This window comes from Juglans regia, chromosome 14, assembly GCF_001411555.2.
Source record: "Juglans regia cultivar Chandler chromosome 14, Walnut 2.0, whole genome shotgun sequence".
In the NCBI taxonomy this organism is placed as follows: domain Eukaryota; kingdom Viridiplantae; phylum Streptophyta; class Magnoliopsida; order Fagales; family Juglandaceae; genus Juglans; species Juglans regia.
The window spans coordinates 21,556,072-21,581,138 of NC_049914.1; the positions used below are offsets into that span (position 1 = coordinate 21,556,072).

A 25,067-nucleotide genomic window follows, 5' to 3' on the forward strand; every position below is an offset into this window, starting at 1 on the left:
ATCTGAAGGGAGCTCGATAAATCAAGTTGAAGAAGATCCTGGAATGTCACATCTGGGAGTTGTACCAAAGAAAGATTGTAATTTAATTTGTAGCCACTCTTGAATCATAGATTGATGGGTCATTCTTCAATTGAGCAATGTCTGCACATAAGACCTGTTCACATGAAAAGATCGTTTTGCAGTGGTGGGATGTTTTTGCCCTCCAAATATAACCGTTTCTTGATTTAAATTCTATCATTGTACGGTTTTCACCATTTTTTTGCATACAGCTTGAAGTTTGAGAGTTGAGATACCGGAATGTCGCAAATTAATGTACTATCAATAGGTTAGGGGTGTACCATTGCTGCTTCTGTCGCCATGTATAAACAAAGCCATAATGAAAGTTGACGAGGACATCTTTTTATTACTGTTATTTTAGTTATTTTTACTTATGTTCTCTTTATTTTAATGGGCTTGGGCTTGGGCTTTAGCCCATAACCTTTTAAAGGTTTACTTGGGTTTTGTTATTTTCTTATTTAAATACTTGTAATGAAATATTGAATATTAGTTGTTGAAGAAGTAAGAATTGTGTGCTTGTGCAGCCGCCTCCTTCCAATCTCCATTTCTCTTGCTTTCGTCTTCTTCTCTTCTCCTTCTGATTCTTCTTCTCTTCTCTTTTTGGTTCTTTCTTCTCTATTTGCTATTATTCTACTTCTATTTCTATTCTCATTTCTATCCTACATCATATTGGTATCAAGAGCCGGTTCTATTGTTTTCTCAAACAATACCGAACCACGCTGACAAAACACCCAGCGCTATTCGTTTCATCTCCTTCCTCCGAAAACCAGCGCCGAAAACCCACCCACCTGAGTTCCCTTCGATCCAAGCCAAAACACAACCAAGTGAAACCGCCGCACCTCCTGAGCAGACCATCCCGATGAAACAAACCACACTCTGTCTCGGTACCTCTGTCCATCTCATCATCTAGGTCTCGCTGCATCTCTTCACCGTAAATCTTTCGATCTCGGTTCCGTGAGTGCTACTGTCGCTACCTCTCCCGACCCTGAGCACACTGCCGGTAAGTCCTTCGGCTTCTCCAACTCTGTGTTACTCTGCCATTCATGCCAACCCGATACAGCCCCTGCTCGTTGCTTCCTCTGAAACCCAGTGCTGAAATGCTCTACCGAAATACTCAGTGACTTGTTGTGAGTTGAGACTTTGAGAAGTGCCGAAATACCCAGCGCTGGAAACAAAAAAAAAAAAAAAGACTTGAGGCAGACGACGTCGGACACGACATCTCAGCTCCGATTCTTCTCCCTCTACCAGACGTCTAACTCTCCCTCGGTTTCTCCTCTCACGCGACTTCCAGCGCAGAAATAGCCGAAATAAAAAGAAAGAAAGAAAGGGAGTCAGGGTGGCTTGTCCGCGTGACTTTTCAACGATTGTGCACAGTTCTCAAAGAGCAAAGGGAGTTTTACTATCTCTTTCTTTGGTTTTACACTATCGGTTTGTTTTGAAAATGTATTAATTGTTTCTCTGTGTTGCTATTACCATAGTGAATTTAGCCAAACCCGCATTTGCTACGGCCAGATTTATTCAACACTTGGATTTTGTTTACTTCCTACTTCTTGTGTTCCCATTCTCACTTCCATTGCCTAAAGCTTTACTCTCATTTTTGCATTGATTGTCTTTCCAAAAAAAAAAATTCTTAAAACAAAAATATCAGCATTGCTATGTGATTGGATCTATTTGATTGGCATTTGACCATTGCTTTGTTATTTTAAACATTAGCATTATTTTTTTGCCGTATTTTGGATTTACTTAATCCCAAAAAAAAAAAAAAACTTATTATTATTTGGCTCAGTTGATATTTTTCATTGCTTGCATTATTGTTCATTGATCTCTCCATTGCACTTCATTTAGCGGGTGTTGCATTGCATGCAGTTGCGTAGTGGTCGTCTTGTCACCTCTAGTTCCAGTACCTTTACCATGGATCCTTCCCAATTTGATGCCCTCACTCGACAATTAGCTCAACTAGCCAATAACCAGCAACATGTACAAACTCAATTAGCGACTGTCCAAACTGAGATGGCTGCTACTTGTGAGGAGAACAGGGACCTAGCTGCTAGGTTGAACAATTTTGAGGAACTCCCTCATTCGTCTGACAACTCTGAAGTGTCCCAAAATAGACGCTATCGTCGTCGACGAGGTGATCGACAACATGTCAGACATGATCGTGGGGATAGGGATTATGATCGTGAGCGAGAACCAGACCATTACCGCCAAGGTACTCAGTCCCCTACTCACCATGAAGAGCGTTTATTCAGAAACATTAAGCTAGAGGCCCCTACTTTTGATGGTTGCCTAGATCCTCGAGTTTTTACTCAATGGATTAGGGATATGGATCGTTTCCCTACCTGGTATAGAGTCCCTGAAGATCGAAGAGTTCAATTTGCTAGCCTGAAACTAACTGGCACTGCCCAACTCTTTTGGGAAAGTGTAGAGGATCTTCTTGAGAGGAGTCATGCGCCTCATATTGGGAGTTGGGAAGAAATGAAACGTCGTCTTCAAGAGAAATACCTGCCCCAATCTTAAAGGGGTAATTTGTTGGACCAATGGAATGCCCTTACACAGGGCAATCGGCCAGTGACTGAGTATGTCACTCAATTTGATGAATTCCGAATGAGATGTCATATTGTTGAGGATGAGGCCATGACTTTAAGTAGGTTTAGACAAGGCTTAAAAGATGATCTTAGGCACGAGTTTGTCCTTCGGGGTGTTGCTACACTTGACCATGCTTACTCTTTAGTCCGAGACTATGAGTCGATTATGAGGACTCCGTATGGAAGGCGTGGTGATAACCGCCCTTCCATCACCCCATAGCCCACCCTTTCCCCTAAGTCTCTCTTAGGACCTCCACCATCTAATGTTTCCCCCGCATGGGAAAATAAGGGTAAAAGTTCTGAAATTTCAAGTACTTCCTCCCACTTGCAGTGCTTCAAATGTAAAGGTTTTGGCCACATTTCTTCCAATTGTCCTAGTCGAATCCTAGTCATTGAGAAACATGAGGGTATAGTTGATGAACCGTTAGAAGATCAAGTCTATGAGCCTAAGCTTGAGGAGTTTGGTGATTTAGGTGATGATGAAGATACATTCTTAGGTTGCATTCGGACCCTTCCTATGGGTCTAGGTTCTATGCCCTTTGTTCCCGACACACTCCGGTTAAGTATTGTTCGTTGTACCCTTACCCAGCCCAAAGATACTGATGATTGGCGTCGTCATGCCATTTTCTATACTTATATCAAAATCAATGATAAGGGTTGTAAAATCATTGTGGATAGTGGTAGTTGCATTAATGCAGTTTCTGTGGCTACTGTGTCACGTCTTGGGTTGAAGCGAGTTCTTCACCCTCAGCCGTATAATGTCTCTTGGGTCGATACTTCTTCCATAGCTATAAAAGAGCGTTGTTTGGTGCCCATCCAGTTCCTAGAGTATAAGGATCATATATGGTGTGACGTCATTCCTATGGATGTCAGTCATATCATTCTTGGTCGACCTTGGTTGTTCGACTTGGATGTAACCATCCATGGTTGATCCAATTCATGTTCCTTTGTGTTTAATGGGAAGAAGATTCACCTTAATCCGTTACCTCCAAAACCTGTTGGTTCACAGAAAGCAAAGAAAATTGTGGAACGAAAAGGGCCAAATATCATTAGCCCTACGGAGTGTGAGCATACACATGTGGGTAACTCTGTTGTGTTTGTTGTGGTTGTTATGGAGGTCCCGTTTGAGTCTCCAATAGTGGCCCTTGCTCAGACGGGTGGTCAAACTGAAGTTGTTAACCGCAGTCCTAACAATTTTAGAAGATGTTTGGTCCAGGACAATCTTCGGGATTGGGTTTTGATCCTCCCTACCACTCACTTTGCATGTAACATTTATGTGAATCGGTCTTTAGGCATGGATCCCTTTGAAGTCGTTCATGGTTATAAACCTAGGAAGCTTTTAGATCATATTCTTATGTCCCTACATGCTAGTGTGTCTGCATCAGTTAAGGCATTTGTACAACATTTTTCATGATTCGCATATTGAGATCAATAAACAACATGAAGCCAATAATGCATCATATAAACTTCGAGTTGATTTGCGTATTGAGGATTATGTTGTGATCCGAATTAGATTGAAACGGCGTCCACCTGGATCCGTTCCAAAATTGCAAGCACGTAGTGCTGGTCTTTTAAAATTTTAAAGCATGTTGATCCAAATGCCTATGTTATTGATTTTCCATCACATTTTGGTTGCCACTCTACTTTCAATGTTGAGGACTTAGTTGCTTACAAAAACCATTTCAATTCCTCCAATGATCTTTTTCTGCCTCCATTTGTGAACCTTGACCTTGACCTTGACCCTGACCCTTTCGTTATTCCTACTCCAATACCATCTATCACAGCACACATGATGCTATTTTAGATGAACAGATGGTATTGACCAATGATGGAGAGGTTCAACGTTTCCTTGTTCGTTGGGTAGATCCCAGAGAGACACTTCAGCAACTTGATTCAGATTTATTAGAGCTCTATCAGAGTCAGCCAGATCTTCTCCTACCCGGAATACTGTCCACCCATTTCAAGAGAGTTGATGGGGATACCAGATTCAGGCCTCCACTCATTCGTGTTTATGGACGTCAGAAGAAGCTTGCTCAACCACTTAGCTTATGGTTGGGTGATTGATTGCAACCTTATTGTGTTTTGTTCACTCAACGGAGTCAAGTTTTTTTTCCCACCCCAGGAGAGTTGATGAGGACATCTTTTTATTACTGTTATTTTGATTATTTTTACTTATGTTTTCTTTATTTTAATGGGCTTGGGCTTTAGCCCATAAGCTTTTTAAGGTTTACTTGAGTTTTGTTATTTTCCTATTTAAATACTTGTAATGAAATACTGAATGTCAGTTGTTGAAGAATTAAGAATTGTGCGCATGTGCAGCCACCTCCTTCCAATCTCCATTTCTCTTGCTTTCGTCTTCTTCTCTTCTCCTACCGATTCGTCTTCTCTTCTCTTTCTAGTTCTTTCTTCTCTATTTGCTATTATTCTACTTCTATTTCTATTCTCATTTCTATCCTACATCAAAAATAGATGAGTTCTTGCAAGAAGCTTTGTTTCTGCAAAGCGGTGCATACCTATGCATAGCATAGAGAAATGATAGTTATAGTTGTGAGTACGCAAGCGCCACGTAATAATTTTAAAAAAAGTGAATAAATACAAGACTCACGTGAAAAGAAAAAATATTAATTCTTTAATAATGGATCCCACTCTTTTTCAAAACGACTGCAATGCACTTGCACACTCCACAACCGTATGTAACATTACTCTATCCTTATTCCAAGTCCCTACTTTCAAGATGACCTTGTAAAACATAGAATTCACTGAAACAGAGAGGATACATCATCTCTCAGACCAAACAAGAAACGCAACACCTACATGCCGGCCAGGCTCAAGTGGATGTGATTAATGGGGAAGGATATGCAGTCAAAACTATTCTAGGCGACTATATTTTGAAACCCTACTCAAACCCCAACAAAATAATCACACTCAGAAAAGATCTTCTTCCTTGTGTGTGTGAATCACACAGTCAGAAGTCGGGTATGAGACACAAGTCAGCACATAACCTTCCTCCATTTGTTTGTCATCAAGGAATGAGCCATCAGACTGGTCCACTGAGCCTGACACCTTCTTCCCAGCACAGGTACAGCAAGCCCCAGCCCTGCATGAATAAGGCAACTCAACTCCTGCAGTTTCAGCTGAATCTAGGATGTAAGCATCATCAGGGGCATCGAACTCGTTCTCTTCACCATTTGGTCCTATAAGCTTAACCTTGTATACTGCCATCGCGGATGCTCTGAAAGAGGGGGATGCTTTCATGCCAAAAGCTTTGGAGATGTTCTTCACAGATCCAACAGATGATGGGCACTTGATAATGGCACTGGTGAAACCGTTCTGAGGTGCAGTTCTAAGCATGCACTGGGAGGGAAGTCTCACAGTTGAGATGGTTGGCATGGTCGACATGGTTGCCCCTGAGTTTATAGCAAAGTTCAGCTCGTCTACTAAATAATTTGCCTATCTAGTAGAGAATTTAAAATAATGCCAAAAGCGATATTAAGGTAATAACATTAACATTATCAGTAAGAACATATTTACTGATGATTAATATATAATGTTAATGAATATGAATTGAATTGAATTGCTAAAGGAATATGGATTCATGGAATTGTCGCACAAAAAATCCCCCTAGATGTATATGACAACGATGAATGAATGAATGCCCTCCTCAGACATTTTTATTTCTTCATCTGGCTTTGTTCTTGTTATGATCCTCAATGGTATACAAAGATTTACCACTAGAGCCCAGGAGAAATTTAAAACAGAACTTCTAAAATCAGGATATAAGAATATCTTTGTTATGGATATATTTTCCTTTTCAGAATGTTCAGTTCAAAGTGGCTCCTAATCACATCATTTCATCTGTAAAAGTATTGGATCCGTTAGGTATGACTATAAAGAGAACAAGCCAGAGATACAGGCAATTCTGTTTGCTAACACGGTAGCCGCACATATAAGTGCTAAATCGGGACTAGGAGCTTCCACTGCATCAGGTAGCTGAAAATTAAGAGAGAACATCTGGACCACAATCCCCCATCCTTCCCACACCACCCACCCATCCATCCACATAAACACATATGAAATAAGAATATATTAGAACAGTTTTGAAGTATCAATTTCTCTGACCAGTGAGGCAATTACTGCTAAGAATTCCACAAGGATGGAAACGTGCTGATCACTTTTAAACTTGAAATCTATTTCCAAACAATACACTAAGGCAGATGGGTGAACATCCCTTGTAGCCAAGGGGGTAATTTGTATGCCCCTTAGAACTTCACAGAAAAATGGAACCAGGATTTCCATTCTGTAAGAAAAGGGCAATTGTTATATGGAGCACTATGAGAAGATGCAAGCTAAAAGGCTCTCTGCTCTTCACTCGAGGCTCCAATTTCATAACCACCTGATAGTAATAGTCTCTCTCTAGAACTTAACCAACGCCTCCATGTAGTTTGAAACTTCACTCTGTTAGGTCAAGGTCCTCTCACAGCATTGTCTCAATCCATATTGGCCCAGCACAGAATTGCAACAGATAGAGTTTCCAACTATAGAAAGGCCACTTGTAAAATGATTTAGATGAATCGCCTAAACCTGCAGCAAGCATATATGTTTACCTCTTGATAGTTGATAACATAGTTACCACTTGGTTGCAGTATGGTGCACCATACAGAATCCCAACAGCTTTCCAAATGTCAGGGTTTGACTCAATGATGATGGCCCAGTGAAAGTGTGGTTCCCATTAGAATTAGCATAGTATGTTCGTCAATGTAAGTTGGTTCTATTTGCAACATTTTACTCTCAAATAAACACCCCTCTAGTTATCAAATAATTAAATAAATATCCCCTCTAAGAGTTTATAGGGGCCAGACTTTCCATTCTGTAAGAATGGGACCATTAGTGTCCAGAAAACTATGAGAAGACGCATGGTAAAAGTTCTCTGCTCTTCACTTGAGGCACTAATTTCATAACCACTCAAGGCTCAATTCATAACCACCTAAGAGAAAATAGTCTGTGTCTCAATTATAGAGAAATAGTCTCTATGTAATTTAAGTATTTTGAAACTTGACTGTCTGTTAGATCAGGACTCAATCCATGTTGGTCCAGCATAGAATTGCGCCATACACGAGTATGAATTGCCTACAATTGCATCAAGCATATATGTTCGCCTCTTGATAGCATGATTCCCAATGTTTATCTAGCAGTATGCTGCACCATACAGAACACCAACAGCTTTTCATGTGCTAGGTTTTGACTCTATTATGACCCAGTGAGAATGCGATTCCATTATAATTAACATCAGCAAGTTGGTCAGTGCACACTGGTTCTATTTTCTATGTTTTTTACTCTTACATAAATAGCCTCCTCTAATTCTATCTGACAGGCATCTCACACTCCTATGCTTCATATTTGATAACTAAGCATATATAGGGACCACATAGGCCTAAACTGCAAGTCACAAAGGCTGCGTTTGGATTTCAGAATTTACAATCAATGGATTTGAAGAATGACGAAAGTATAAAATGCTTGAGATGAAGTTGAACAACCCATAATGGATTTATCTATGAGTATTTTGGTCCAACAAAAACAGTTGTATGGTAAACTCGAAATTACATATACACCAAATCGGTTTTTGATAAGCAACATTTTACACCAACTCATTTCAGATACACACAGTAATGAGATTGAAAGCATCCATGTGATACCCCATATGATATGGATAAGGGTAGGTGGTGTATGGGATCCCACATTGCTTGGGAAGGAGAAGTTCTTGCACTTTATAAGGTTCCAATGGGGCTTCAATTGTATCATTGACTAGTCCTTTTGGAGTATAGGCCATGTGGTTTGGGCCTTCCATTGGGGTGTTACAAATGGTATCAGAGCTTATTCCAACTAGAAATGTGGGACTTGAGCCATGCCACCTACAATCGATAGGCCCGACGAGGACGTCGGGAATTTAAGGGGGGTAGATTGTGATACCCCATATGATATGGATAAGGGTAGGTGGTGTATGGGATCCCACATTGCTTGGAAAGGAGAAGTTCTTGCACTTTATAAGGTTCCAATGGGGCTTCAATTGTATCATTGACTAGTCCTTTTGGAGTATAGGCCATGTGGTTTGGTCCTTCTATTGGGGCGTTACAATCCATGAGCTTCTTCAAAAGAAAAAAATGGAGTTCTCCATACTTTACTCAATACTTCAAAAATTAGAACTACACTACAATTGCTTCTTTGGTATAGTTGGGCTGGCTTGGATTATGCCTAGAAGGATACTAGACCTCTTGGAAACTGAAGAGGGTTATATGGCATCCCACTTGCAAGGTGTGTAAGATCACTCCTACTCCTATTGGTCATGTAGTGTATTTGGAGGGGAAGGAATCATACAAATTTAAGGACCACGAGAAGACCTTGAATGAGCTTAAGATATTCTTCAATACTCTGTTTCTTCAGGCAGTTGCTATAGATTTTACTGGGCTGAGAACCGAGATTTCATGATTTTCTTGTATCTTTGTCTATTCCTAATTATTCGTTTTTCTTGTATTCATCATGTGTACTTGGTGTATGCCTTTTCCATTATTCTATTTACTATTACTCAACAAAAAGCACAGAAATCCAGTTATCCAAATCCTTTTCATTAAGTACTTCCATCCTAATGCACTATGCAATTGAAGCAAAACTCAAATGTAAAGGGGCACTTAAAGAGTGTTTGGCTCAATGAAGAGCGAGGATATTGGAAGACCTAAGGCCTTAAAAATAAAGAAGAATAATGCTTCAAAAGTTCTAAAATAAATAATAGAATTTTGAATTCTTCAAAGGAAAATTACGATGAGTGCCTTACTGAAAAAAGAATCAGTGGCAATTATTGTAGACAGAGTTTACCTCCAAACCGCAAGGCGAAATTTTGTTGAGACTATTGATGTGGGCTCTAAAATCACATGACTCTTAAATGGGATCATTTAAGTATACATTAGTGATTAAGCAGGTCATACAAAATATTTATAGCCTTAAATGACCCGTTAAAACAGGTGCTGAAACCCAAAAGTTCTCACTGTATTTTTTTTTATTAGCCACCAAGAAATTAGGCAAAAATAAACTCACGAATTGATATAACTTGACATAATACATCACATTATAAAATTATTTTTATTATAAAGTAACTCTATCGGATTCTATGAAATCATAGCATTTTGTGGGTTCTTTTGGGGGGTTTGTTTCTTCCGGGAAACCTGAACGGAGAGAGTAAAGTCCCCGATCTCGCATCATATATTAATTCCAGTGAAAGAAAATTAAAAACATGAACTTGTAAAGAAGACCATGCAACAAACGGACATGAACAACATCCACAAAAAGCTAACATACCAACAGAGAGAGAGAGAGAGAGGGCTTACTGAGAGAGAGACCGTGACTTGAGTGTACTCAAAAAAGAGCTTTCAGCGGAGAGAACGAGGCGCACAAAGTTACTAGTGGGTTGTAAGAGGTAGATTTATAGAGTCTAGACGCACGCATACTCCGAACATGTGTTGCGTGGCGTGTTTTGAGAAAGCGACGGCCTTTGGCATCTGTTGAAAGGCGGTTTTACCGAAAAGACGCACCGACTTGTAGATACCTAGTTACCAAAAGCCATTTGATAAAGCCCTCTACCAACCCACGGACTCACCAATCACCGCTCTCTCTTTCTTGTTTATTTATTTCCTTGTACTTTATTCCTATGTAATTTAACTATGTATAATTAATTAGAAAAAATTTATTTATTTCTCCTACACCAATATGTAATTTTTTATTTATATGATGTATAAATATAGATTTAAATAAAAGAATAAAAATAACAAATCACATATTAATACGTGACATATAGTTAATAAATAATATTTCTCGATTAATTAACCAAAGTGTAATGCTAAATGAGGGAGACAGCCCACAAAATATAAAAACTTATGATACTACCATTAATTTTGCCATCCATTTTTTTTTATTTTGTGAATTTTTCCCTTATTTAAATAACTTCTCTTCTAAAATAAAATTATATCAATAATATCATGGATTTTACATGGAAAATAAATAGATATAGGCATTATCAAAACTAAAAGATTTCATGTTTGAAATTAATTTTCAAATGATTTTCTAAGAAAATGTCAAAGTGAGTACATTATGTACAATTGTTTTTTGACCTGACCTAATGGTACCACCTAATTATATATTGTTAACTTATTGGCAATTTATTGTTACTTTTACAAGGATTAAGGTACATGCAATCATTGTTTAAACATTGAATATAAGTTGTTACTCAAAAGTAAAAATCTGAAATGAAAGTAAGATCTAGTTTAATGCTCTTAAATTCGGAAAAAAAATTGAAAAATTTTTCTAGAATGTTATAAAGTTAAGGGTAACAACCCGTTCTATTGTATTGTATTGTTAGCAGTCGTCGCCATGGAAGAATGATAGATAGCTCAGCTAACATTCGCAGAATAGTAATACCACCCTATGTACCATATGCTAAAGAAGCACATCACTGCGGCCTTAACTTTCAATCATATATAACTTCCATCCCATTAAAGCATCATTAGTACCATTTGATTCAAAGATTTGGATAACTGCTGTCACCAATTTTCATTCCTCCCACGCCCACCCCACCCCCAAGAAAAATAATTTAAAAAATAAATCAATTTTCACTTCTTTTAAAATTTTCTTTTTAATAAAAAAATCATGCCTGCTTGTACTAGCAAGGCGCTCTCTCTTTTCTTTTTTTCTTTTTTTTTCGTTCTAACAACTTTCACATTTAGTAATACATTAAATTGCTTACAATTTATATGTTTAGTGCATTAACTTTCATATCAATTAATTCAAGTGAAAAAAATTATTAGATTATTAGTTTTAGAACTTATAGTTCATAATTTTAGAACTTATCATTTACATTTTAATATAGTTCATAATTTTAGAACTTATCATTTACATTTTAATAATTTTTAAAACATTTTCAAACATGTTTAATCTATTTAAAAACAAATTATAGATTATTAGTTTTTAAATAAAAATAACGATCATTTAAATTTTTAAAAATTATAATCCTTAAAAAATTTGAAAATTATAATTAAAATTGGATTAGATACTTTCGTATGACATTCTTTTTAAAATTTGAAATGCATTCGAAAAAGCAGTTTAGAGAAAAGTATCAATTTTCCATAAACATACATTTTAGCATATTTTAATATGCAATACCTAAATAACTTAATTTTTCTATTAAAGATCATTTGACTATTTAAACACTTTATAAAAGTCCTAACGTAACCCAAACAGGCCCCAAACCCAACGTAGGCTTCCAGATAAGTTTTCTTGTAGGTGTAACAATAAACATTTTGGATCATTTCTTTTCCTGGCCCAATGTCGGAAAGGCTGGAGCGTCGTTTTTCCGTCTACCCATTGTCCTATAAAGAGTGGGCTTATATGATGGGGGCAAGGGTAGAGGAGAAGCTAAGCAAAACAATAGAGGGAATGAAAGTGCCAAAACGTTTAGACTTGATATTCAACAACGCATCATGGCGCAAGTGAAAACGAAAAAATAGGCCTCACTTCTCCAACGAAGTGCGACATCTACGCATTTAACCAACAAAAGGTAAAACAGCCTCTAAACAGCAAGAAAATGTGACAATTGGAAGGGAAAAAAAATAAACTTGAAAGTATTACAGAACTCCCTTGGCCAATAACTCCTCAGTATATGCGCACTGGTCTCCCCATGGTGGTCTTAAGAGACAAGCTCCTCACCTGAAAGAAAAAAGAATAAAAAAACGTCAAAAGACAATCAGGCTTGCAAAACCAAAAGGATCTCATAAGCATGATTCAGTTGCCTAAACAAAGCAAGACGGAGAGAGATCTTACATTTTGCCAGTTCTTCTTCAACAAGGAAACAAGGAAATTAACACTCATTTGAACATTTTGGAAGACCTGCTTCTCCTCCATGGCAACATTCCCAACAGCCACTCCCATGCAAAGCACCTTCTTCAATTGAAACTTAACCATAGCTTTCGTCTCATTAACTTTAGACTCAATCGTTTCTTGATGCGTAACAAGAGTTGGGAACTTCCCTGCATTACCGTTATTAAATCAGTCAATAATAAACATTCACAAAATATACAACCACCCCACAGGTCCAATTAAAAAGGCTGCAGAACAATAAACAGAACCTTCAATTTTATTTTTATTATTTTTATAAGTACCGATATACAGAATCTTCAACTCCCAGGAAGATCTTTTAACAAGTAACAAAGACACAAAAGATATGTACAAAGACCTTTCTTATTGTTTGCAAGAGAATAGATTTATCTCCATGCAGAGAATATGTATAAGAAAGAAAGGAACTGGAATTTTTTAGATGCCCACAAGAACACGAGCGCTATCAAACTCTTTAGGTGGCTGCCCAGTTCTCTCAAAAGGCAGAATGTAAAAATTTCAATACACATCTCACATTGTGGAAGAAAAATTTTAATATCTGCAAATCAAATGCAAGCAACTAAAAACAAGCATCAAGGCCAAAATGGCAGAATGAATCAATTTCCACCTCTTATTGTTTACAAAAAATCATCAAAGGGATGCAATAGTAAACATACAAGAAATATACAACACCCCATAGGTCCAAACAAAAAAAGACAATGTACAAGACCTTCCTCAGATTTATCTACATGCAGAGAAAATCAAAATAAACAAAACCTTTAAATCTCAGAAACTTTTTTTTAAAAGTGATCAAATGAGAAAAGATATGTACAAGACCTTTCTTAGACTTATCTACATGCAAAGAATATAAGCATGGAAGAAAGGAATTGGAATTTTCTATATGCCCGCAACGGAACACAAGTGCCATCACACTTTTCAAGGGCCACCCGGTTCTCTCAAAGGCAGTGAAGATCTTCATTCTCAAAAAATTATTCATAAAATAGCCAACAAAGATCCAAGGCAGAAGGTCAAAAAAATACATTACACATCTACCACTGCTCAAGAACATTGTATAATCTCAAATCAAACACAAGCAACCCAATGAAAAAGCAACAATGCAAAGATGGCAGAACGAATGAATTTCCATTCCACATTTCTTCTTGTTTACAAAAAATCACACAACATAAATCGTGAAAGGGATTATACAACAAACACCATATGTCCAATGAAAAGACTACTCAACAATAATCAGAACCTTTAAATCTCAGGAACTTTTTTTTTAAAAAGTGATCAAATGAAAAAAGATATGTACAAGACCTTTCTTAGACTTATCTACATGTAGAGAATATAAACATGGAAGAAAGGAATTGGAATTTTCTATATGCCCGCAACGGAACACAAGTGCCATCACCTTTCAAGGCAACCCAGTTCTCTCAAAAGGCAGTGAAGATTTTCATTCTCTTAAAATTATTCATAAAATAGCCAACAAAGATCCAAGGCAGAAGGTAAAAAAAAATACATTACACGTCTACCACTGCTCAAGAACATTGTATAATCTCAAATCAAACACAAGCAACTCAATGAAAAAGCAACAATGCAAAGATGGCAGAACGAATGAATTTCCATTCCACATTTCTTCTTGTTTACAAAAAATCATACAACATAAATCGTGAAAGGGATTATACAACACACCATACGTCCAATGAAAAAGGCTACTCAACAATAAACAGATCCTTTAAATCTCAGGAACTTTTTTTTTAAAAAGTGATCAAATGAGAAAAGATATGTACAAGACCTTTCTTAGACTTATCTACATGTAGAGAATATAAACATGGAAGAAAGGAATTGAAATTTTCTATATGCCTGCAACGGAACACAAGTGCCATCGCCTTTTCAAGGGACACCCGGTTCTCTCAAAAGGCAGTGAAGATCTTCATTCTCCGAAAATTATTCATAAAATTAGACAACAAAGAACCAAGGCAGAAGGTAAAAAAATACATTACATGTCTACCACTGCTCAAGACCATTGTATAATCTCAAATCAAACACAAGCAACTCAATGAAAAAGCGACAATGCAAAGATGGCAGAATGAATGAATTTCCATTCCACATTTCTTCTTGTTTAAAAAAAATACACAACATAAATCGTGAAAGGGATTATACAACAAATATACAACACATCATATGTCCAATGAAAAAGGCTACTCAATAATAAACAGAACCTTTAAATCTCAGGAACTTTTTCTTTTTTTAAAAGTGATCAAGTGAGAAAAGGCTACTCAACAATAAACAGAACCTTTAAATCTCAGGAACTTTCTTTTTAAAAAAGTGATCGAATGAGAAAAGATATGTACAAGACCTTTCTTAGACTTGTCTACATGCAGAGAATATAAACTTGGAAGAAAGGAAATGGAATTTCTATATGCCTGCAACGGAACACAAGTGCCATCACACTTTCAATTGCCACCCGGTTCTCTCAAAAGGTAGTGAAAATCTTTATTCTCAGAAAATTATTCATAAAATAGCCAACAAAGATCCAAGGCAGAGGGTCAAAAAATACATTACACATCTATCATTGCTCAAGAACATTTTAAAGTATAATTTCAAATCAAACACAAGTAAATGAAATGGTAACAAGGCAAAAATGGCAGAACGAATGAATTTCCACATTTCTTACCTTTTACGAAAAATATACCCAACAAATCATCAAATGAATGCAAATGACAAAAAAGCATGCCAAGTAACAAGCTCAAAACAAAAACATTATAAAAGATGTGCTGCATATAAAACAACTATAAGAACAGCAAATGCAATAAATTAATATAGTACACTTGCCTGCCTTATTGAGTCCAGGGCCCAAAAGTCGGGGAATCTGCTTAATGACAGCTTCAGATGCTAGAAAGGCATGGTATTTCTTGGCAAGCTTCTTAACCAATTTCTTGTTTTTGTTAAGCTTTTTCAATGCTTCAACATCCATATAATCTAAGCCAATCTTCTCTGCCTGCATGACATTGCAAAATTTCGATCACTGAACAAAATTCCGATCATAAATGATCAACCTCATCAAAAGAAATGAAAAAGAAAAGCAACTTACTCTGAAGAGGATACGAGCTAAAAAAACACAGGAAAAGAAAAGTATGATGGTAATAAATATGACACGTTCAAACACACAAATACAACTTGCCATCACAAACTAAATACAATTACAAAAAATTTATAAGTTCATGCCAATTAGAAAGCTTGAATGTAGACGAATCATATCAGTGCACTCAAACCCAATAATCAATAAAAACTCATAAATCTCTATACTAAAAGCAACCAACTAATAATGCTAGTACAAGGAGTTAAACTAGGGACAATACCCTTATTATGTGGTTTCCTAAGAGTAGCACATCCAAACATGTAAACAGACCACCACAGATTTATAAAATAATTTCTCACCTTCACCCTCTAAGAAATTCATATCCGTATGTCATGCACAATCTCCACAAATATATCTTCCCTTCTCACTTCTAATAGAAAGTGAAACTTTCATTTGACCACAGCAAATTTGGGATTGCATAACCAGAGAAATTAGAAAGTATAGTATTTAACCGTATATAATATACCCATCCACAAATCTCAAATTGTAAAAAAAATTTTCTGCATGAGCACAAAATCAAACTGAAAAAATAGGTGCAGAAAATAAAAGTAAAAGTCTTTAAGATTTCTGAACAATTTATTCACAAAACATTTGACATTACTCTTATGTTTCTTGTAAATCATGGAGCTAAGAGTTGTAACAGGTCATAATAAACCTCAGAGAACTTCATCAGTACTGCCTTCAAAGAAATTAAAAGAATATAGGCATTTAAATCTACGAGACATCAGGAAACATAAAGGTTCGATCAATATAAATAGATACCTAGACACTCATTTGAGATGGAAACTACAACAAACTCTCAGCCAAGTATAACAGCATCACTACCTCTTCAACATGTTGTGCATCTCCAAGCATGCAAACTTTCATCTTTGGACGAGGAATATGTGGCAACTTAACAGAACCACTGAATCGCTTATCCTTTTGGGGATCATAATTTTTTAGCCCAATCTGGAGCTCAACAGTCTCAGTGAAATTACGCTTCTTCTCTCTGGATCCATTAAAGAGAGTAGAGATGGCCTCTCGTACGGCATCACTCTGAAGCTTACTGTTGAAAGAAGGATCGAAGAAGTGAGATCACAGAAACTGAAGTGCATCAACCTGATGACTTCATCGTTCATCATCGTATAGGAAATATTCTACATATTCAGGGCAAAATAATGAAACAATCTGAGACACCGAGTAAAATGGCACTGGTTTTCAATGTTCAGTTTATAAACAACACTATCAGACATCAATCCTAATCAAATGCATTATTCAACATCACAATCATGATTCTGCCTACACACATTCAACAGATCACATTCTTGAGAAACAAAACGGTTGAGTTACACATATAAACAACCACCACCTATAGCTTTACTGATTAGGAACGAAATAATGTTGATATAATGAGAAATAGTCTACAGTCATTCATGGGTAATCAATAGGGAAATCGATCCTTGAAAAGCACACCAACTTTATACATCATGTGAAATAGTAACATTTAAAGTTTAGCTTTGGTGAGAAATGAACAAGACATGCTCCCCATATAGGCTAAAGTTTAAACTTTCTACCAATACTTGCAACAAAAATAAGAATGCCACAAGGTTCTTTGACAACAACCATAAAATGAAAAGATTCAACCAAAGATGATATACCATGTCACCAATCTTAAAAAATCACAGATTCTTCCGAATTACAAAAATAAATGAACTTCGCATTGCGAGCATTACAACTTCAATCATACAATTGGCACTGCTAATCATCACGGAATTTCAACATATAATACTTCCTAAAACCCTAAAAGCGAAAGCATCATAATATGACAAGGCCTATAGAAAAGTAAACACAAGTCGATATTACATATACCTCATGTTCGAATTTTGAAGGCCTACTTTCACAGACCCACTAACAGCTTTTCCTACTGCAAACCAAACCAAAGCACGTCAAAAACAAAAAAAAAAAAAAAACAGCCACTCACATACTTACGTAATGAAGTATTAGAAACGAACAGAAAGAAAAGCTTGTAACCAGTATAAAATCTCAAAATTTAATACATTACCCGACTTTCTCGGGAAACAAACAAGGATTACAGATCTAGAAATAAAGCAAGAAGGCAGTTTTCAAAAAGACAAGATCGGATTCAGATACTCAAAGTCAACGAGAAAAACCTGTTGCGGTTGCAGATGGAGATAGCACCAGAGGTCCAAAAGAAAGAGGAACTCTACCTAGGGTTTCTGGCGGCTTAGCATTCAGTATATATAGCAGTTAGCAACGGTAAGAACTGGCATTATCAGCTAAACCCTAAGAGAAATGTACACGTGTCGGAACAATTGTGGCCCACTTTGTAAAAATATTTTATTATGGGTTCGAGCCTTCATCAGGCCCACCAGGCCACCACAAACTGCCTAATAATAATAATAATAATAATAATAATAATAATAATAATAATAAAAAGAATAGTACTACTACATATATTAAAAAAAAATAACTTTTATAAAAAGTAATTTTACTATCTAATCAGTTTATAAATTTATTTTTATATAATTCATTAATAATTAAAGTATTTCTCAAAAAATAAATAAATAAAATAACAGAAACACTTCTGACCATATCTCTTATAAAGTGGCTTTATCGAAAACCAGTAGAAAGCTGCCATATAAGCCTTCCTCAATTCTCACTTTGGAGACGCATAGTAGGGGATTACATCTTCTCATTCCCACTCAAAGCTCTCTCTCTCTCCCGAACTCCTTTCGATGTCGCTCGAAGCACGCTCTCTCTCCTTCGATCTGGAAATCCCTCCTGAAATTGAAATCCCTAATCTCTCTCACTCATTCCCTCTCTCTCCTTCGATCTTCAAGAAAGCAAACTGAGGCCAAAAAGCAAAAAGAGGCCAAGACAATACAACTACGTGACCTGCAATTTCTAATATCTGCCATTGAAGACATCCCCTTGCTCTCGTTGTTTAGTCCCGCCCCTACGTCCTTTCGGTCTTTACCTTATGCAATATTTTTTCTTTCTCATTTTCTTTTTTCAACAAGCAATCCAAACACATTTTTAGTTTTCACTACCTAATTGTTTTTTAAAAGTAAAAAAACAAAAATAGAGAGAAATTTTCTTTATTAGGTATGCTGCATCTATATCTATATCTGTGTCCACTTTGGCATTTTGTTTTGGCCTTTGCATGTTTAGTTCTATCCGTGTGAGTCATTTTCATTGATCTTTAATTTGTTCTTGTCAAAAAAAAAAAAAAAAAGAACAAGAAGATAGTGGTATAGGAGTCATAGAGTCGGTCTTGTTTTAGGCTAGGAAGCAAATATTTCATGCAAGATTAAATGTGTTATTTTCTGTTTTGTTGCTTATATGTTTATGGTTGTGTCTTGTCTTTCCATATTGAAGTGTATCGTCTGCTTGCACTATCCCCAATCATTAGAACTCATGATTTTTTGTCACAGAAAATTGAGATTTTTGAAGTCCATATGGTGGATCAAAGGCGCTCCTTCGAATTTGGGACAATCTACTTTCTAGTAAGTTTGGTGTTGAGTTCAAGACTCTGGATGTTCTAGTTGCATGCTGTTTGTTTTTTATTCATTTAAATTTTGCGCTCCCTATGCACTCTGATTTATCATATGCTACCTTCAACACTTGAAGAATCACTAGAGTTTTTTATGCATCTGCAGTTTACTCGACTCAGCACTCACATGTGTAGAGAACAACTGCATACTCACATGGTCTCCATCTTTCGGATCAAGAGATAGAGAGAGTGAGAGAGGCAGCGTGAGGGTTTGGGTTTTCTTGGGAGGCTCAGGAGAAAGAAAGAGTGAGAGAGAGGGAGAAAAGAGACAGAGAGAGTGAGAGAGTTATTCTCTGTTTACGCGGTTGGCATTTCACTCATGATCTCCTGACGTGGCAAGCTGGCATTGGTCTCCGATATATGAGGTTGATAGGAGACACCGGTAATAAGTTATTCTTATAAAATAATCATATATTTAAAATTACTTTCCAACAAGTTGTATTTGTTTGAAACAATATAAAAATAGTGTCATTCCTATCCTTGATTTTATTTTTCAAAAAGGTAACTGCACTATTATTCGAACTTGTATTATCAAGTATCATTGCAAGATTTTTGGTCGCCCCCAATTAATTAAGCATATTTCTATGGTCCTATCAAGTGTATCACCCTTATAATTTTCAACTAAACAAAAAGAGAAGATCTTCTTTTGTAGTTTTAAATCATTATCAATAAAATGTGCAATGCGACACATGTATATATGTATTTGAGGTTTTACATGGATATCCATGTATCCATGATAAGGGAAATTTGTTGCCTTTGAAAAACACTTTTCAACTTATGTTTTTACCTCAAATATACACTATAACAATCATTGGCAACCATAACACGAGATTGGATTCCTAATCACTTAAGTTGAACAACAAGCATAAATCGTTTAAAACACTTCTCTTCGATAAACCTAATTGACAACTCATCAAGAATAATTATTTATGCTAGGACTTGTCTACAAGATTCAACACTAAAGGTTATAGGAACAAGTCTTTCAGCCCAAGGTAGTTTAAGATTATCAATCTCATTAAATGGACATTTCTTACATTGATGTTCAATATGATACTTCATAGATTTTGTACCTTTTGCCTTTGTATCATATGCATAATTGATACCACAATAATTACATGCAGTCCTAGGTTTACTTGAATCATATTTTGGTATTCTTGTGAAGTAATCACAAACCATCGATATAGTTTTAGCCCACCACTAGGTCCACTACTACTCGATGTAATACTTACATTGGGTGGAAAGGAGGGAATGACTTGCCCTTATGTTGAATTAGCATTATTCGTGGTAGAGTCTCCTAGAAGTATTTCTTTTGAAGTGTCTATTTAGAAAACAATCAAACAAAAATCAATTAACAAGTAAGCACTATAAACTAAAAATAAGTAAATAATCACATTGAAAATAAAGCATTCATTTTACTAGTTCTACAATAGCTAGCACACATAGAGAAGTGCTAATATTAAAAAGAAATAAACCGAGAGGGCTTTTCAAAACTCTTGAACATAAAGTGAGACAGAGGCTTCATTTGGTTTCATAGACCACCTCATCTCATCTCATCCTATCTCATTTCATCTTATCTCAACATCCAAATATCATTCAAATACAAACAATTTTCAATTTCAAATTTTTAACTTTTAACATTTTGATCTAATTATTATATAATTATTACAACTTTTATAAATTTTCAAATAAAATACAAAAAGCAATTCAATTTTTTCAAATTTCAAAATAAAATTTATATTAAAAATTATATTATAACAATATTTTAACTTTATAATAATATTTTTATTTAACTTTTTCTCTTTCATTTTTTAAAATTCCATAAAACATCTTAAGTCAAACTATTTCATTATTATTCACAAACTATCTCACTACCTTTCATATATTTTTTTATCTCATATTATCTCATTTATGTAACCAAACAAGACAGAGTGTTTTAACCCATTAAATCACAAATAACAACAAATAGACATGCTAAAAAATTGAAAAACTTCTGGTCCTCTCTACTATGAAGCTTGATCTGTTTTCACTTCTGAAGACCTTAATCTAGTCTAATAATATATACACCAATTAAAGACCCAATTGCACCAGTCACATATATTTTACCCACCAAATTGCATACGGGACAGAGTGAGAGAAATGGTGCATTTTATATTCTAATTTGAATTCAACACCCAAAACTTATGAGCAAAAATTGAAAATACAGGCGATAGCATTTGCTGCATTCCCTTTTCTAATTTGCATTCAACACCCAAAATATCTTCTCTTTTTTTCTTTTTTTCTTTTTTATCACTTTCATTATACATGCTAATCTTCGAAGGCTAACCCCAATTTTGATAAAAACATTCATCATCCCTCTATTTCTCTCTGTGTATGTGTTATTGTCTTTGAACTTGAAAATTGAACAGTGAATCTGGATTTTGCACCTTAGATGCAGTGGCAGCGTGTGGCGAAGGAGCTGGGAGCTATGGCGGGGGGGCTGAAGAGAGGAGGGAGCGTGTTGTAGGCTTGTAGCTATGGCTCTAGGGTTTGTATCTGGCACGATGGGCAAAGTAAAGAGACTAAGAGTGAGGGGGGGAGGGGAGAAAGAAGGGTAGATTCATCATTCGGCTGTATTGAAACAGCGCCGTTTAGATTGAATTTGTAATTGGATCTAAACAGCACCATTTAGATCTAATTTCACTCTAAACAGCGTTGTTTCATATAATATATTACAAAAAATTTACCTAATTATTTTAATTAGGTTTAGATACTAGAGTATGTATCATTGTATATAATATTATGATTTATCATGATTCATATAATATATTAATTAACTGATAACATATTAATAATTATATATTTAACATTTTATATTATCAATGGTGATAGATTAGATAAAAATTACATAATTAACTTAAACGACTACTATATAAAATAATATGTATAATATATATATAATTATATTCGGTCACTCTGGGGTGAAAAAACCCCATCTTGGGACCGAACCAAAAACTAAAATTTCTCACATATTAGGATTGAAACCGTTTGGTTTCACTATCAGTCTGGTCCAAACTAATTGAAAGCATTTGGTACGGTCTAGTTTTCTGGTCAAGATCAAAAAATTTACACCCTTAATAAAAGTTTTCTTTTATTGACAAATACATAATATATTACCTCAAATTACATTAATTTATAATTATGTTTTTTAATTTTCTTTATACACGTAGAAATTTTATTTTTATTTCTACTTTATCCCTTAATTTTAAACAATCAACATATCTTTTTTTCCCTTTCCAAAATTGTTCAAAATAAATAATTTCTCTGTGCTCCTCAATTTTCCCTCCTTTCAAACGAACTTATATATATATATATATTTATATATATACATACATATATATATATATGTATGCATCTGTTTTACTATAAACGAACTTTTATATACATGCATCTGTATGCTCCTCAATTTTCCCTACTTTCAAACGAGTCTTCCCTCTTCAATCAGTTACATGAATCATTCTTGATCTAGTCTTGATCTAGTAGTGCACACAATGAGACGCCACAAATATATTCATTACTCCATGATCACCATTGTATTCTGTTTTGGGTGCTATTTGTATTATTGAATTAAATTATGAATCCAAGATCAATTTTAGATTCTACGGTGTGATGGGAGAGATCCACAATAGCCTACGCATGCGATCAAGATCTTCCTGACTCACTCATACTTTATTGTTGGAGTTCTTTTATTTCGATCCAAACCATATTCTTTTCTTTTCAGGTAATCACTGTGATTTTGGGCTTTTTTTTTATTATATTTTAATTCTTTAACTTTTTTCGTTTTACTGAGATTTTTAATTTTTAATTTCCTGGGATGAGTACGATTTTGGTACAATTTCTTGAATTCTTGTGGATATCCATATACTTAATCTTGTTTTTTTTTTATGTGCTTTGTGCATATATTTTGGGTTACATTTGACTTGAATTTGTTACAGCGTATACCACTTGAATCTTTCATGCTTATAATTTTCCCTTTTGTTTATAGATTGTTTTGTTTGTGGATTGGGCCAACCTTTTATTATTACCTGTGCAAGGAAGATATATGCAGTGGTTTCAAAGATTTATCAAAAGTTGTGAATTATATTTTGAAACTCTTATTAAAAAAAAGATTTGGAGATATGGAGCATCTTCCTGTTGAAGTTGTTGGAAACATATTATCTAGGCTCGGAGCTGCCCGAGATGTGGTAATGGCTTCTGCAACTTGTTCAAAATGGCGAGAAGCTTACTACAAACATCTTTAAACACTTTCATTCAATTCCAGTGATTGGCTTGTTTATCGTGATTTGCCAAGTCGTGATCTATAAATCTTAATAACTCAAACCATATTTCAAACAACGGGATTAGAAGTACTATATATTCTGATAGATGCTGAGTTCTCGGCTTCCACCGTCATTTCTTGGCTCATGTATACTAGGAAAAAATTGCGGCGATTGTTCTGTAATGTTCAAACTACTCCAAGTGTAAAGATACTTGAAATGTTTGGCTAGCATAAGTTGGAAACTTTGGCATTGGCACATAATTCCATTAGTGGGGTCTTTAAAAGATTTCCTTGTTTGAAATCCCTATTTTTAAGATTTGTTAGTATTGCAGCAATGGATTTAAGTCTTCTTCTCATTGCCTGCCTGAAAATTGAAACCTTGGAACTTATCGATCTAGAGATTGCAATGTTAGATGAAAATGAGGAATTGACAGTTGAGCTGATCAGTCCCGCATTGAAGACTCTTTATGTTGAAGCAATCAGTTTGGATAAGCTTATATTGCAGGCAAATAGCATTGAGCATTTGAACTTGAAATTTTGTGGCTTTGAGGATTTCGAAATTGTCAGAAAGGGGTCTTTAAAGCAGCTCAAGACTGATAATGTCAGTTTGTTCCATCTTAATACTGTTGAGACTGCAGAAAATCTTAAGACTGTAAATATAAAAACACTCTCAATAAGGTGGCCAAAGCTCTACAAGATGATCTCAAGATCATCAAAATTAAGAAGACTTCGGCTTTGGGATATGGTGATTTTTAAAGAAGATGAGATTGTGGATTTGGAAACAATTGTTGTTAGTTTCCCACAGCTGACCCACCTTTCATTGTGTTATTATTTTAGTGTTGGAGTGGTTCACTATGGTCTGCAAGAAGGGTCTTCTCAGTTGCTGAATTTGACTTTTTTGGAGTTTGGTTGGATTGTAATTAATGATTTCTTCTCAGGTTGGGTTAAGGGGATGCTGAGACGATGCCCAAATCTAAAGAAGTTGGTCATTCATGGGGTTATTCCAGAGGTAACCCATAAGGAATGCCAGATGCTGGCTGATTTCACGTCTTCCATTGTTGAGCTCATGAGGAAATACATTCATTTGGAGGTGCAATTTTATTTCGGGTAGAACTCTGTAAAATTCCATAGCGGGAAATCCATTTTTGGCTCAATTATGTCGTGTACAGGGTCTGTAGGCACATGTATAGGTACATTTTACATCATGTAGAGATTGAGCGTGCTAACGAAAAATGATGATAATTACAATCTCTTGCATTTGACTAATTTTGTAGTTTTTTAGCAAAATATTTTTTCCTTGATTGCTACTAAGACCTCGGTTTGCTCTCTCTCTCTCTCTCTCTCTCTCTCATGCACGCACGCACACAGGTGTTTGTGCATGTGGCCTGTGAGTGTCTGCACACACGCAGCCACTCGTCTTGAATATACCCGTTCTTCACTTTCTCAACAATTTTCATACTATATTTTGCTCTGAGTCACTCGTATGAAGTTGTGCTCAACATTTTGATGGCCAATCTCTTCATT

The 25,067-nt window shown here is 35.7% G+C and overlaps 2 protein-coding genes and 1 pseudogene across 2 annotated transcripts; 1 reads left to right on the plus strand and 2 right to left on the minus strand.

Moving 5' to 3' along the window:
- Nucleotides 1-5,251: 5,251 nt before the first annotated feature.
- Nucleotides 5,252-10,127, minus strand: LOC108985851 (ferredoxin, root R-B1-like). Its single transcript, XM_018958295.1, has 2 exons — nt 10,019-10,127; nt 5,252-6,049 (listed from the first exon to the last, which is right to left on the minus strand). Exon 2 carries the CDS (start codon nt 6,039-6,041, stop codon nt 5,568-5,570), a length of 474 nt encoding a protein of 157 aa, XP_018813840.1. The 5' UTR covers nt 6,042-6,049; nt 10,019-10,127; the 3' UTR covers nt 5,252-5,567.
- Nucleotides 10,128-12,111: 1,984 nt separating this feature from the next.
- Nucleotides 12,112-17,952, minus strand: LOC108985850 (60S ribosomal protein L10a-like). The gene is made up of 6 exons (XM_018958293.2): nt 17,847-17,952; nt 17,545-17,599; nt 16,522-16,741; nt 15,390-15,555; nt 12,504-12,709; nt 12,112-12,389 (listed from the first exon to the last, which is right to left on the minus strand). Exons 2-6 carry the CDS (start codon nt 17,547-17,549, stop codon nt 12,336-12,338), a joined length of 651 nt encoding a protein of 216 aa, XP_018813838.1. The 5' UTR covers nt 17,550-17,599; nt 17,847-17,952; the 3' UTR covers nt 12,112-12,335.
- A 5,451-nt stretch (nt 17,953-23,403) lies between these two features.
- Nucleotides 23,404-24,654, plus strand: LOC108985843 (annotated as a pseudogene).
- The last annotated feature ends 413 nt before the right edge of the window (nt 24,655-25,067 follow it).